At 46.7% G+C, this 15536-nt stretch overlaps 1 protein-coding gene across 17 annotated transcripts in view; it reads right to left on the reverse strand.

The window, feature by feature from the left end:
- LOC124226647 (E1A-binding protein p400) overlaps positions 1 to 15536 on the reverse strand; it is a 119750-nt gene that overhangs the window by 60614 nt on the left and 43600 nt on the right. For all 17 annotated transcript variants that reach the window (XM_046640164.1, XM_046640165.1, XM_046640176.1 and 14 more), the window contains 9 exons: positions 14008 to 14115; positions 13085 to 13275; positions 12649 to 12826; positions 9075 to 9211; positions 7895 to 8064; positions 7375 to 7549; positions 7127 to 7263; positions 3402 to 3588; positions 729 to 895 (listed from right to left, as the gene is read on the reverse strand). In XM_046640164.1, coding sequence (XP_046496120.1) covers positions 729 to 895; positions 3402 to 3588; positions 7127 to 7263; positions 7375 to 7549; positions 7895 to 8064; positions 9075 to 9211; positions 12649 to 12826; positions 13085 to 13275; positions 14008 to 14115 — 1450 coding nt within the window. The remainder of the gene's footprint in view (positions 1 to 728; positions 896 to 3401; positions 3589 to 7126; positions 7264 to 7374; positions 7550 to 7894; positions 8065 to 9074; positions 9212 to 12648; positions 12827 to 13084; positions 13276 to 14007; positions 14116 to 15536) is intronic.

The following is a 15536-nucleotide window of genomic DNA, read 5'->3' on the forward strand; positions in this document are numbered from 1 at the left end:
ATCTATTTTCTTTCTTGTTTTTAACCTGAGCATAGGATTTCACATATTTCCAACTTGCTAGCTTTAGCCTGTCTTGAATCATTTATGTTTCAATTTCATTATCTAACATGTTCTGCACCCCCAGCTTCTCCCCAGCTTCCCAGCAGCTGCAAAGTCATTGTTTCAGATGTCCTCATGCTGCAGTCAAAGTGGATGGAGCCCTCTGCCTGTCCTCAGGGCCACAACACCACGCCACAGTATACCCTCTGGCCTCGCTACTCAGGCATCTGCCCATGACAGCGGCCATCACACCACACATCACGTTTGATCCAGCCTGACCTCCTCGTCCTCAACCTCCTCCCCTCTCGAATCCCATTGCTCCTTAAAGATGATGAAAGGGCCCTTCTTCAGGCAGGTGAGTGGCCACACGGCCCTGCCCAAGAGGTGTGGAGTGTCCACACTTGCCATTTATAATGAGCTCCTCTCACAGAGACCAAGGACATCTGGGCGATCTCCAGAAGCAGATATCAAATGAGATGACTGGCCTTTCTTTTCACCAGCTATAGCCCAGGTTTTCACGTGAAACTCAAACCAGACGGTCCCAGCTCTCCCTGAGGGGCTGTGTGGCCAAGGCGCCCTTTTCAGGGGGGAAGACGTCACCTGGACCCCATGGCCCGGGGCCGATTCACAACCAGCCAGGACCCAGCCAGAGCCAAGGTGAGCAGGAAGTGATGCTCCGGACCACATACCTGCTGGGCTTCAGTCTGATGGCCACCGGCCTGCTTGATGGGGGCGGTGCAGCAAATAGCTCCTCAATGAGTTTCCGCGTCACCTTTTTCTTACACAGCAATTCTGCCTCGTGACGAGTCATTTTATTTTCTAAGCCAATTAGATCAAATATAGAAAGATCGGTTTCCTGAGTAGAAAAAAAAAATTTGCTACATGAGGCAGTAGAAAATACACTTGAGTAACAATCAAAGTATATTCCCATGTGGGGAGACCAAGCCCCATGTGGCTGTCTCCCTGAGAGGCGTCCTTGAAGACCTTGCCTGCACCCCACTCTTGGGCTCTGCAGGTCGCTCCACGTACCTTGGCTCCCCCAACTTTGAGATGGGAATGATGGCACTTGGTCATCTCAAATGGCAGTGGGAACGGAGAAGGCAGCACTCAGAGACAGACTAGACTCAGCAGAGGAGAGAGGGAAGAGTCTGGAAACCCTGGTCTGGAAGCAGGAAGATGCTAGGCCTCGTTGAGAAGGCGGGTGGAGGAGCGACCCAAGTGCACTGGTGCAAGTGGAGGTGGACGTATGACACATCGCTCAGTCCAGCACCCTCGGGATGCCCATTCCTCAGGGCACGCTGCCTGAGTGCCCAGCTGGGGCCAACTCCCCAACATGCCCAGCACACTCCACACTCCACTTGTGCTTCCTGTGGACTTCAATAACAAAACTGCAACCTGACTCCCACAAGGATGAAAACAATCAGGGGACGGACAGCAGGTGAAACCTCCCACACCCTCACCCACACTGGTGGGGATGTGAAATGGTGCCACAGTTTTGGAAAAGTCTGGCAGTTCATCCAAAGGTTAAACATGGAATCAAGAAATGACCCTGCAATGCCAGGCCTAGACATGTATCCAAGAGAAATGAAACCTACATCCACACAAAACTTGTACATGAATATCCCCAGCAGCATTATTCATAATGGCCAAAAAGTAGAAACAACCCAAATGTCTATCAACTGATAAACAGGTAAACAAAATGTAGTCTATCCATACAATGAAATATTTATCATTCAGCCTTAAAAAGGGAAAAAAAATCTGACACATGCTACAACATGAACTTCGAAAATATCATGATCAGTGAAGTTGGTCAGACACGAAAGGCCACATATTATATGATTTCATTTACATGAAATGCCAGAATAGGTGAATCGAGAGACAGGAGCAGACGAGTGGCTGCCCGGGGCTGGGAGAGGGGAGAGGGAGTGGGAGTGACAGTTAACCTATGTGGATCTTCTCTTTGGGGTAATGAAATGTTCTAGAATTAGTGGTGATGGTTACACAGCTCTCTGAATATACTAAAACCAAAAAACTGTATACTTTAGAAGGGTGAGTTTTATAATGAATTATCTCAATAAAGCTGTTTTTAAAATGAAAGTACAACATAAAAATTAGTATCTGTAAAACATCTCCCCTCTAATTCCTTGAAGTAATCTCTCTCTGAATCATCTTTATTTCCCATGGCTCAATTTTTCTTTAACTCAATGAAAAACACATCCCTATATTAACAGTGGTAATCACAGTCGTAGGAACAATACTAATCATGCTAACTCACCGACACGGCACGTACAAACTGCCCACCACCCAGCCCCTTCTCAAATCATGACACACACTAACTGGCTCACTCCTTACAACCTCCCTGTGTGTTGAGGGAGCCAAGACAGGCTGGCCACCCAGGGCCGTGCTGCTGGTGAGGTAGAGCCAGGACCTGCTGTCCTCACCCTACACGTTCACAAACCTATACAAGTCACAAAGCCGGTTCCCATTTCTCAGCATGTGCGAGATCTCGGGTCCCGGCCCTCTGAGCTGGCGCCCACACAGGAGGGGCTGCAGCAGGAGCAGAGCTGCAGAGGGGAACCAGGTGTCAGCCCACCCACTGCCCCGCTGCCCGGTGGGCCTGGGTAAGCTCTCCGGCTCCTTGAGTGGACACCTGAGTTGGTGGGTCAAACTTACAGAAAGGGAATGGCAGCCTCCAGCCCTCGACAAGACCCCGTAAGTTCAGCATACTTATGTTCCATATCACCCAACACGATCCAATTTCTTTTCTTTTAAAAATTTTAGTTTTGTAAAAATAATTTTCACTACCAAAAAATTTAAACACAAAAAGGTATACAAGTATATTTTTTTGCTTAAAAAATAACCAAACTTCTACCACCTAGGGATAAATTACTAACATTTTAATAAAGGTCTTTTTATACACAAAAATGTCACTGATTGATAAATAAACAGAGAGACGGGGATAGAGGGAGGGAGACTCCAGAGGAGCAGAGATTTCGGCCGTCTTGTTCACCGCTGTTCCCATGACGAGGGAAATGCCTGGCACCTAGCAGGGAGTCGATAAATATTTGTTGAACAAATGAATGAAAACAATAAAAAATAACGTACTGAGCTTGTGGGTGCCAGGTACAAGATGAGGTTCTTCCCATGGACTGTATGTTTCACACAGAGTGACAGAAAGTACACGATTATCCCCGTTCCACAGAGGGGGAGACTCCACCCAAAGCCCCTCAGTTAGTGCATGAGAGGCATGTGGACCTCCAGGACAAGGGTTTGTTGGAACCAACCTCTCACAAGCATTCTCCGGATAACGTGCTGGGCACAGACGTCAAGTAGAGACGTACCTTCCTGAATCTTCGCCTTACCTTCCAAGAGTCTCTGTCGAGCGCCTTCAGGATGAGGGAGGCCGAGCTGTACTGCAGCGGCCCCGCCGTGTAGGACGACTCCGGGAGCCGGGGCTCCACCAGTCCGGGGTGGTTGCAGATCCGCTGAAGCCTCAGGAGGATGCTCAGCACATCCACAAAGTGCCCGCTCTTCAGCGCTTCCTGCGTTCTGCTCTCGAGAAGAGACACGAACATTAATATCAGTATGTGTCTATGCCAGTCAGGACTCCTCGCCCTTTAGTTTGCTAACTCCAGAAACACACAACTGGCAGGTTCTCCCCAGATGTGGTTAATAAATTAGTGACATGAGAACACCAAAGTCTGAATTCCCCTCGAGGTGGTTATGATCCTTGGACTCACTCATGGCTCCTGGGAAACAGGACAGGAAGCCCAAGAGTCAGGGAGGGTGGGCAGATGTGGGCACAGTTCTCCCTGCCTCCACTGCCAGTGGAAAGATGACATTCTAAAACGGCAGCAATGATGCACTTCAGCCCAACTGTGATGAGTACTGGGAAGAAGTGGCAGGCATCTGACCGAGGAAGGAAGGCACTCAAAGTGCAGGGTGAGAGCCCATCAGAGAGTGAGTCCACTCGACCCCTCTTGGGGGACGTGGACCCTGAGGCCCATCAAACAAACCAAGTCCACTCATCCCCTCTTGTGGGGGACGCCAACTCTGACACCCATCAGACAGAGCGAGTCTACCCGTCCCCTCTCGTGGAAATGCCGGGCCATAAGCCTGTGGGTCAGAGAAGCAGGCAGACATGCAGATCTAACCGCACATCTGGCCAGTACTGCACAGGAAACACAGGGGATGCAGCATGGGGTGCTCTGGAAAGTTCAAGTGGAGACCCCTGGGAAGAGGGGGACCACCGCGAAGGGCAATGGAAAGAGAGCAGAGCAAACCCAACAGGTAAGGCAGGATGGAGCTGGGGAGGCCAGGAAGAAGGGCTGGGCCAGCTGGTCTGCAGAGACTCAGGAGCAGAGGCGGAAGACTGGAGGGAAGAGAGGAGAGGCATGAGGAGGTGACAGAGAGAACGGCCAGGTTTCTGTTGAGTAGCTGTGCCAACAAGGTACCACATCCTACAAGAGGAAAGCCTAGAAGAAAACCAGGTTTGGGGGAGCCATCCTGGAGCAGGTCTGTACAGTGTTGTACAGTCTGCAGTGCTCAAGGGACAGATAAGCAGCCACAGGAGGACGTGGTCAACTTAGACGGCTGCAGACAAGAGCAGAGCTGAGCACGAAGCACCACAGCAGGTCGAGCACCCCAGAAGTCGCCAGAGCTTCAGCACAGGCAATTCTCAGTGTGATGAAATGGGCCAGAGTGGAGACAGAGCAGGGGTGGAGACAAGGGAGTGGAGACAGGCAGACCGACAGCCCTACAAGTTTGGCTCTGGAGAACAGAGGGGGAGAGGGCAGGGGAGAGTTTAAAGATGAGCCTCTGTCCTCAAAAGGCCTGCGACAAAGGGTCTGCTTCAGAATGAGGCTGAAAACAGGAGAAAGATCAACAACACTGGAAATGGAGGTTCCTGAGGGATGGCACTCAGAGCCCACTGCAGGGACTGGTCACAGAAACCAGGAGGTGGTGGTAAAAACATAGGTGGTCTGCAGGGCTCTCCGACAAGGAGGGAAGAGCCAAGGTCTGCTGAGAAGTGGGCAACAATAAGGCAGTAGGAACATATGACAGAGTCACCTCACAGAGGAAGGGAAGGTACAGACCAATAGTGACGCTCAGAGCCCACTCGAGAACCTCAAGACCATTATATCAACGTGCAACGAGCCATGCCTGGCAGCACCCTAGAAAGTGAGTTACCAGGAGGTACTGTGAGGTCAAACGCAGGGATGCTCAACACCTCCCACTGACTTGAAAGGCTCAGGGAGAAGAGGGACATGGACATAAGGAGGGAGAGTCTCTTCCTGCAGCTCCATCAGGAGCAAATGCCGCAGAACAGTCAAGAATCTACTATCACCAGTGGCTCCCAGATCCAGGAGCCTCTACTACCAGCAGATGGAGAGTGTCCCACACTCAATGAGTGGGACTGACGTCATCATCCTGAAGTGTAAACCAACCACGTCCCAAGACATACCACCAAAGACTGACGGACCAGATGTCCTGAGAACACTGTTCTCGGCAGTGGGCAGGTGCCCCTGACTCCACATGAGTCCCTTACAAGCTGGTGTTGGACCTGTCTCTCCATAAGCCACAATTCTCTCCACTGAAACTTATTCTTTATAAACTCATCTACTCAAAGATATGACTGACACCCAAGCTTTAACAATACAACTGCAGTTTTCTGCTCATGCACATGGTTTCCCCAATGTTCAGGAAGGATGTTTTGTTGTGAGGGGATGCAGTTTTTGAGTGAAACAATCAACTGACTGTAGCATCATCAATGCAGTTTGTCAAGGACTAAGAAATCGTACACATGGCTATTAATGCATACTTACATTCTGTTCTAAAATCTTCCACACATAACCCTATAAAGCAAGCATGAATTAATAGAAAAACCATTTTTTGAGGGCTTATTATGTACAGACACTATTCTGACAATTTTATATGCTTAATAACATAATCCTCACAACCCCACAATAACTATCCTCATTTTATATAAGAAGATGAAGAACAAAGAGGTTGTGCCCAGGCAACCCAGCTATCTAATGGAGGGGCTGGCCTTTACATTCATTTCCCTCCAGAATGTGGGTCCCTCCCATACTGTCTGTGCCCGGGCCTCACACCACCTCCCTCCAGAACCTCGGTCCCTCCCACAGTGTCTGTGCCCCGTGATGACTTGCATCTGCCGCCTCAGGCCAACTCACCAGGCCACCACGTTCCTTCCCACAAGTAGCAGGAACACGTGAGCCAAGGTGAGCCAGGTGAGCTGTCTGTCAGTCACCTGATACGGAAATCTAGGAGCTTGTTCTGGAATGCTGAGCCCCCATTTAGGCCTCTGAGGTTGAGTCTGTGGTGAAACTGGTGGACACTGTGTGATTTTTCTCCACTGCCCACAAGGAGACACAGAGTGGCTATAAATACTGAGTACAAATATATTTAAAATTTTCAAAACTTTAATTCGTGTTTAATATTTTTTTCAATATAAAATCAGAAAAATGGAGAGCATAATGCAAAGAGCCAAACAGGTCATGTGAGAGGATCAAGGGAACCCCACAGTTTTAGGATCCACATGCAGGTGCAGGCACCACGCAGGAGGGTGTTCCTGGACAGACAGAAGTCGAGTGTCAGCAGCCGCCTGGCCTGGCACGTTCACTCTAGGGCATTCTGCCCGTATATATACAGCACACAGCCTTCCTGCCAGGCCCCAGCTGGCCTGAAGTCCAAGGTCCTATGTGTGGTTGTGAAAAGAAGAGCTGGTCAATCAGAACGTGTCTCCTGTGGGAATCTAAACTAAAACACTGCAAGACTACTCCAGTGAATGGAGGGAGAGGGAACGGGATGCCATGCTCCCCCTGGGTTAGCTACGCAGGAGCAAAACCTCTGAGAAGGCAAGCGGAGAGGTTCCAGAGACACGACAGGTCCAGGGAGGGGATGGCCCACAATAAGCTCGAGAGAAGCAGAAATCTCCAAAAAACCGCAGAGCCCACCAGCCTGGTGAGAGCGCAGCATCCAGCTCCAGACACCTGTCCCCACAGAAGGCATCTCTGCCCCTTAAGCCAGGGAGGGTGAGAAAGGACATGCGAGATCCTGCCCTTACCCAGGCTGCAGAATGACGTCCTCATACAGGGCTTTTTGTCGATTAGAAAGGCGGCACTTCAAAACGTGCTCATATTTCTTTGTCAGTTGCTTTTCCACATCTCTTTTAGTTCTCCTCAAAATAAATGGCTGTGTCACCTGAAAAAAACAGAAAATGATTGTTTCCTTTCCAAAAACAATGTCATTACACATTTCCACTCAGTCACGTGTACTTTAACGACTCAACTGAAATCACAAAGCCACACATACCCGATGTAACCGTATGACCACTTTATGGTAGTAGTCCTGGTTTTCCTCATTAGGGGCTTTCAGAGGGAAACGCAGGTAGGGTCTGGAAATGCCCGGAATGAGGAAGTGCACCATGGTCCACAGCTCCAGGAAGGTGTTGTGCAGGGGTGCATCAATCAGAAGCAGACGCTGCTGGCTGCACACAAAATGAGAGACAACATCTAAAATTCCAAACACACAAAGCTAGGGGCAGAATCGCTTTCTCCAAAGATGTTTAAGAAAAGAGACAATGACAATTTTACGAAACTAAGGTAAATGTACACATGCCTTGAAGAAATGGGCTGAATTAAATGAACGCTTTGGATCTCTTCAGCCGCAGGCACTATGCCAAAGGGGAAGGGGAAGTCCCTATAGCCGAAAGGCAATGTTGTGTGAGTGTAATTACCTAAATTTCTTCAAAAGAATCTTTACAGCAACAACAACAACACAGAACACTCAATGGTGAGAGGCTAGCACACAACACTTGGGTGGCGGGTCAGACCTCTGCAGGGTGAACACGGCTTCCCAGTGCCTCTCGGTCATGCCCTTCACGCGCTGCATCTCGTCTATGACCAGGCACTTCCACCGCACCCGCGTGAAGGAGGCGTAGCCCCTGAAGAACTGCTTGTAGGATGTGATGCAGATGTTGAAGCTGTTGGGCTCAGTCCACTCCTGCAGCACATAAAACAAAGTCTCAACTGTCTTCTCATTTCTTCTTTGGAATAAATAATCTGGGGAATTCTTTTGAAACTTTTCGCCACTGAATTAGCCTATTCCCACCCATAATGACTTTACTCATTTTTCTTAGTAACTTGCTTATTACTGCACAGAAAATGGTTGAGTTTATAGTTTTATGATGTTTTCCTCTAGGAGTCTAAAGCACTTGTATAGACAAACTAAGAAGCTGCTCTGGAGGCATTAACAACTGTCTTTGGAAATAAGATTATCACAGAGTATCCTGAAGTGGGACTAGCTTTTATAGTGCACAATCTGAGAGGGAAATGTCTTCAGAAGACGACGGTAAGGTGAAGATCTGTGTTGCCAGTGACTGCGTCATAAGCTTTTAACACAGTTAATAACCAGAGACGGTAAGAAGAAACTACAATACTACTCAACACAGTAGAGTCTAATGATGAGCCAGAATTTTATCTTCAATGAAAACTTGTGATCTGTAATGTAGTTTTACTTAGAATCTAGTACTAGAGACTACTGGGTGGAAAAAACAAAGAGTCCAGATTTGTTTTGCAAGTTTATCTATATGTTACAGACATTCCTAATAAACATTTCCATGGGAATTATAAGGATTTGTAATTCAGAACTCAAGACTCATCATAACTTCCGTTTATGCTTGTAATAGTCAACGGGCCTACAGTTAAAAAGAACTGCAGCCTCTCCAGAGACTACTTAGTTCTGGAAGGAAATTCTCTCATTTTCTGGGAAGTGAAAATGAGCCCTCTGTGGAATGCAGCCTTTTGCACCTGCGACCCTCCTTGCAAGTAGTGACCACTTTTTCAAGTGTAGTCTACTTTCAAGGGGCTCCAAATCTAGGAACAACTCAAAGGTCTGGAATCTCACAAATAAGTGATTTATGACAATTACACTAATAAGCATGTCTTAACATTTTGAAATTTGTCTTCTGTAGAAATTAAGATGGGTTTTATTTCATGTTTAAAATAAAATACCTGTCTCTTTGCTTTGAGTTCTCTATGGTTGCCAACATATAAAAGGGTTTTGAGCCCAGGACACCACCGCTTCAATTCGAGCTCCCACTTGAGTATGTTACAGCTTCTCACAATGACAAGATGAGGACCCCAATTGCCTATAAAGGAAAGAAGATACAGAATTTTCCTCTTTAACTGAAACCATCTGTCAAGTCCAGGCACCCGGTGCTGTGTTGATCAGAGCTTAGTGAGTACATGTGGGAAGTGCCAGTGCGTGACACTGAAGCAGACATCCAGGTGGGATGCACAGGTGTCCTGTCTACCTTACAACCATCAGAATCGGGACAGGCTCCTCCTCAGCTCCCACGTCCTGCTGCCACGGGACTCGAGGCCTGGCACATAGGAGACACTCAGCAAAGAACTGCTGAATGAGTGACTACCAAATAAAATGAACATTTATTCAAAAACATGGTGAACTCCCCCTGTGAGCATGGGGAAGAATTCTCATCTACAACAAACAATGCTCCGAAAGTGAAGAGAGCCACAGACTGAGCGCTCTGACTCGGAGCCCCGAGGCCTTCTCAAGCCCGCCGGCAGTCGCATTCCTGCAGCATATGCAGGCTTCCGGCTTCCATGGCTCGTGCCCATGGCGGGTTCCAAACTCTAGTCCCAACACACCCAAACCATCCCCAAATTATATGGTTGTAATTTCATTCCTCTGAAAAATAGGGTTTTTCAAATTATTAGAGTAATACACACCTAACAAATTTCAATCTTTCTACTAAAATGAAACGTAAACCAAGTTAAAAGACAGAAACAGCAGACCTGGAAAAAACATCTGCAGTAGCCACATCTCTGGCCATTACTGCTCATATGCAAAGCATCACTACCAATTCTTAACAAGAACCACCCAAGTGGAAAACAAAGAAGGATGTGAACAGAAATTTCACAAAGAAAAAAATTGGTAGACAATAAACTTTTTAAGAGGCACAACCTCACGAGCAGGGAAATGCAAATCAACCCCAGATGCCATTTTCCCCCCCCAATGAAAAACAAAATTTAAAAAAAAAACAAAACCAGCATTTAACACACTGTTGCATTTTTGGAGAGGAACAAAGCTCCTATACATGCATTTCCAAATACGTCCGTCCACATGTGGGCGAGGCCGGGCAGGACGCACACTAGACTGTCCTGAGTGGTCACCACTGGGGATGGAGGCAAGTGGACAGGGGCAGACTGCTATTTTCTTACTTAAAAAAAAAAGTGGTGAGTTTGTGAGCAATTTTAATTTTGTGTGCATTTCTCAGAACTCTCCAGCTGGAAGTCTCCTCCAGTGAGCTCCACGACTCTTGCCGGACTGGTGAACTCTGGTTTTCTGCTTACACGGTGATGACGAATGCAAGGACACCGGACTGGGCCGCATGGAGTGAGGGACAAGCAGGGGAGCCACATCCAAGGTGGAACACACTCAGCTTGAAGTGGCCATGGTCTATCCAAGTGGAGAAGCAGAATGAGCAGCACACTGCCCACCTGCTCTTCCTTCAAAGCACATCAGGACCTGACCATTGCTCTCTCCCAGTCCCAGCCACCCACCTCTCCCACTACATGGTGAACTTCCTAACGAATGGCCCTCCAAGTCTGTTCCCAGCACAAAGTTGACTGAGTGACTCCTCAGACACCTGTACTAATGCAGATAGGCACTGAGGAAGAGCCAGGCCCACACGCTGCCTGCAAAGCCCCCACCATAGTCGGCCTTGCCAACCTTCCTGGCCTTGTGCACTCCTATTGCTATACCAGCCTCAGCGCTGTTCCATGGACAGACCAGCTGCCCCTTCAGCCTCTGCATCCATGCCCCATCTCCCTGGGTCCCCTGCTCAGGATGGCCACAGTTTTCTGGGGTCTCTGCTCGCCTGCTGTGTAAGAGGCTTCCCCTGCTCCCCCCACCCCCTGCACCTTGTCCTGCCAGGACTTTCTTCAAGGTATCTTATTCCAGATCCATTATCTGTGCCCGTGAGGGCCTCCTGCAGGTGGGGGCTTGGTTCTGTTCACAGCTGTACCCTCAGTGCTGAAAACAGCACCAGGAATGGGTTAGGCACGAGGTAAATACCTATGGAATGAATGATTCATTCATCTGCTCAAGTAATGACATAAAATTCCCTATTTTTGGAAGGGTAGGCTGCCTTCACTTTTTCACTAATATAGTAATAAACATTTTTTTCACTTAATAAAATAATACGGCAAAGTGGTTTTTCCATCTTGAAGTAACTATATATATTGAAATCTATTTTATTTTAAAGTAATATATTTAAAACTCTGTGACACTGGGTCAAAAAACAGAAACAAACTAATTCAAGAAAATAGGAACCCAGAAGTTGATCCGTTTGTGTTTAAAAACTGATCATGAGGTTGATTAAGCTTTTTAAATAAAGGGCAGAGAATGCCTTACTAAGGGTGCTAAGGTAACCGTCTAACAACCTGGAGGGACGGGAGGAAGAAACCAGCACTTGGGGGAAGGAACAACCCCCACCCTCTCTGTCCTCCCGTCTCACAGGTCTACTGCGTTTCCCTTGTTTCCATCCAACCCAGTCAGGCTGCCAACTCCCTCCTAATGTAAACAGTCCCCTCCTTCCTTCGGACACTCCAACATAAGAACAAGGTAACGTGTCCATTTTTCTCTGTGGCTACCCAGGAGCCTACTTAAATTTGGATTGGAATGTAAGCTTCAACAACTCATCCCAATGTGCTTTCCAGACATTTCTTTTGCAAGAGGAAGACTAAGACCCTGTACTGTGTTAGAGACACAAAGTGTATGCTCCTCTACAGCCCCCGCAGGTGCAGAGTTGGGCACCTGACCCACAGGCCAAGCAGAGGGCAGTGAGTGGGGGCTGATGCCTGAACACCCAGAGGCTGGGGCCCTGGACCAACGAAGTTCGAGTTGAAAGAGTCAAGGGGTGAGGAAGCAGTTGGAGTGGAGGGCACAGCCTGCCACAGAGATGGCGGGCACTCTATCTCTCCACTGCTGTTCAGCTGCCGAGCCCTCACATGGCACTAGGCAGCTCCCTAAGGAACCAGAGAGTGGAGCAGAAGCACCACTGGGCAGCAGGATCCAGCAGGAGAGACAGGAGGGGCATGAGTCACCGCAGCAGAAGGAACACAGGGGTGGGCCAGGGAAGTGCGCTACCCATCATGCCACAGAGGACAAGTACCAGCCAGCTCGTGGCCAGCATTTGGTGGGAGTCCAGGCACTGGCTCGTGCCGATGCACAGAAAGCACAGATGCTGTGCCACCTGTTCTGCTGTCCACACGCTGATCAGCAGTGGAACACCGGAAGTTACAAAGCCTGGTCACCCCCTGGTGGGTCTCATATTACATTAGATTTTGAATAACAATGAGTTACTCGATCTAGTGTTAACTGTGAAGGGGTTTTGTGTTTGTTCATGCAATGAGCACTTCTGAGCCCTGTTATTTAAGGTCCTGGACCGGAACAGAGCAAAGGAGGAGAGAAAAAAACGTCACTCCCCACCCTCAGGCCAGATGCACTGTCTACCGTTCAGTCTTAGCAAATACGTACTATTCAAAAACAATAAGCTCTTACCTTCATTACAAGCTAGGTGGGCAAAGAAAGCAATGATCTGCACTGTTTTACCAAGCCCAGCTTCATCTGCCAATATGCCATTGAGATTCTTCCGGTAGAGTTTGGCCAGCCAGTCCAGGCCAATCTTCTGGTAATCTCTGAGTGCACCATACAACAGAGACGGGGCGTTCAACTTCACCTGCAGTGACAGGCCAAATAAACACTTTTTCTCAAAATACTCATTAGAACTTTTTCTCCAAAGTGAAGTCTATCTAATCAGTCCCACAATAAGCCTACTGGAAAGACACAGAAATGATCTACAGACAACAGGAAAAGAAAGATCAATATTGCTTTCTCTAACAACTTCTTCAGTTAGGGATAAAGAGCTCATTTGCAAGTAGGAAGCCTTTTCCCTGCCTCACAAAGACACCGCCCCCATGAAAGCGCAGCGCCTCACCGCAGTGCTGATCCGAGCACTGCCCTTGGGCAGGACGGCTTCGGCCACAGCGGTCACCTCTGCAATGTCCTTTGTGTGTGGTTTCCCAATATTCATTCTCTCTGCAGCTTTAAACTGGTCCATGATGAACAGTGAGTCTATGAGAACCACATCCTTCCGGCTCTCCCGGTCACCTGGGCAGTCCTCTACATCTGTGAATGATGCAAAAACAGTATTTGTGAAATTTGCTGCTGCTGTGATAGTTTGATGCGCCTACTTAACATTAAAAAAAACAAAGGAAAAAGTTGACAGAATCCAAATATTTCAAATACAGAATTAAGCAGTAATTTTGTTTGTTTTTAATCCACTTCATATACCTAGCAATACTAACCGGAAATATGAGTACAAACTCTCCTGAAACTGTCAGATACAGGACCACTCTGGACAGCCCTCAGGTGAAACTGGACAATGTCTCTGTCGCAATCAGGAGTTGGCACCACCAACAGATTTATAGGCGTCTAAGGGTTTAGTGACCACTCCCCGCCCCCACTGACAAGAGAGGAAAAACTAGAATCATCTCCAAGTATAGGCAAGCAAGGGGGCTGCCAGTCCCTCCTCTGGCTCTACCGCAGCGTGCTATCCTCACAGCCCCTGGCCCTGCCGACAACTCCTTCCCAGCCCCTCCCGCACCTCCCCACTCACAGGCATCTCTGTCTAATAATCAACAAGCGGCATGAGAACAAGAAAAAGAAGACTCTTCTGCTGTAGTCTATGTATCAGTTTGGAATGTCTAATAAAAATAAACTCCTTAAAACTGGTGTGTTTCTTTCATCAGACTAAAAGAAAATGAATGTAACGTTTAAATTCTGTTTTAAGCATCTTCCTCTGCTAGTGTTTTGGCTTTCGTTTTTACAGCTGAACTGTTTAAAGACGCTGAAACAGACCTTCTTCTTCACTCGTCTCCTCACTGTCGGGTTTAGGTTGGGGCCACTGGAAATTCGGCAGAAAGGCACCTTCGTACAACTTCATCAAATCAATTAAGGGCAATTCAGCTGGAAAGAATCGCAGGAAGAAAGGTGGTTATTTTACACCACTGGTGTCAGTGGAGAACGAAACACAGCCGGGGGCTGCAGGAAGAGAAAGTCGCTTTCACACGTAAGCCTTTTGCTGGCTTTACACAATTTCTTGGGAAAAGCATGTTATTTTCTAAAAGTGCATTTAGTTTTTGCAAAAATTATGATTACCTACTACTGATACAAGGTGTAAAATATTTTCTTTATAAAGTGAGATGAGAATCTTTGAAACAAAATGAAGAAAATTTTTATTCATAGAAGAAAGAAATATCTTTTTAAAAATCAAATAAATATACATTTAAACATACAGAATACTAAATAACAGTAAAAATATTACTGATGGAAAATTGGTAGATATGATACATAAAAACGTAAAACGTCAAAAATCAAACAAAATAAAGAAAAAATGTTCAAAAAGTATGACAAAAGATCATTATACTTTCTGAATATGGAGCTCACCCTAATTGATTAAAACCCACCCCACTAAAGCCGCAATCACAGTGGGCAAAGGATATGGAACTGTCTCACACACAAAATGCTATAAAGGCTCATAAAGTATTTTTTAACTGAGCACCTCTAGACATGAGATAGTGCACAATTTATCCTCTATCTAATTAACCGCCATGCTAAACATCAGCATGATGGAAGAGTAGAATGAATGAGATACTCTCAAACACAGCAAGTAATGGGATCAACTGCCTTCATTTTCCAGGAAACCAAGATAGAAAGCTGAACAGCTTTAAAATTTCAGACTCTCCAACCTCGTACTTCCTATTTCCATGAGTCTGTCCAGGGGAGCAATCAGAAACTCGGACTCAGATTTGTGCTCAAACACAGCTCCACATGATGTCAGCTATCACCAGGGGAAAGCACTGTAACTGAGCTGCATACTTGTGATATGTGAGCTTTTCTGCATGTGTATTCTATGTCAATAAAGTTTGTGGCCAAAATAAATGCCACACTGAAGTACTCCAAAAGAACAATATCAAAGGCACTGTTCATTTAAGACTAATAAGAATCCAGTGACTTCATTTGCTCACGATTTAAAACACCCATCACACTGGCTTGATGTGCAGATATGTGATGAAGCCGAGTGAAATTAACTGTAGGATCTAGGTGTTGGGTATGTGCATGTTCATGACAAGGTCCTTTCAAATTTTCTTTATGTCTGAATGTTTGCCTAACAAAATGCTGGAAAATATAAACATACATCATATAATAGCTAAGTAGAAAAAGTCAGAAGAAACAACTAAAAAATGACAATAATAAGATAATTCAGGAAGGTGTCCTGGAGCAAACTTAACACAGAGAAATCAACAGGCTTCAAATATAAACTAGTTAGAAGATACACTGGGAGAAAAGACTCCATTCATATAGAAAATTAAATACTTAGAATTAAA

Source organism: Equus quagga, chromosome 15, assembly GCF_021613505.1.
Source record: "Equus quagga isolate Etosha38 chromosome 15, UCLA_HA_Equagga_1.0, whole genome shotgun sequence".
Lineage (NCBI taxonomy): Eukaryota > Metazoa > Chordata > Mammalia > Perissodactyla > Equidae > Equus > Equus quagga.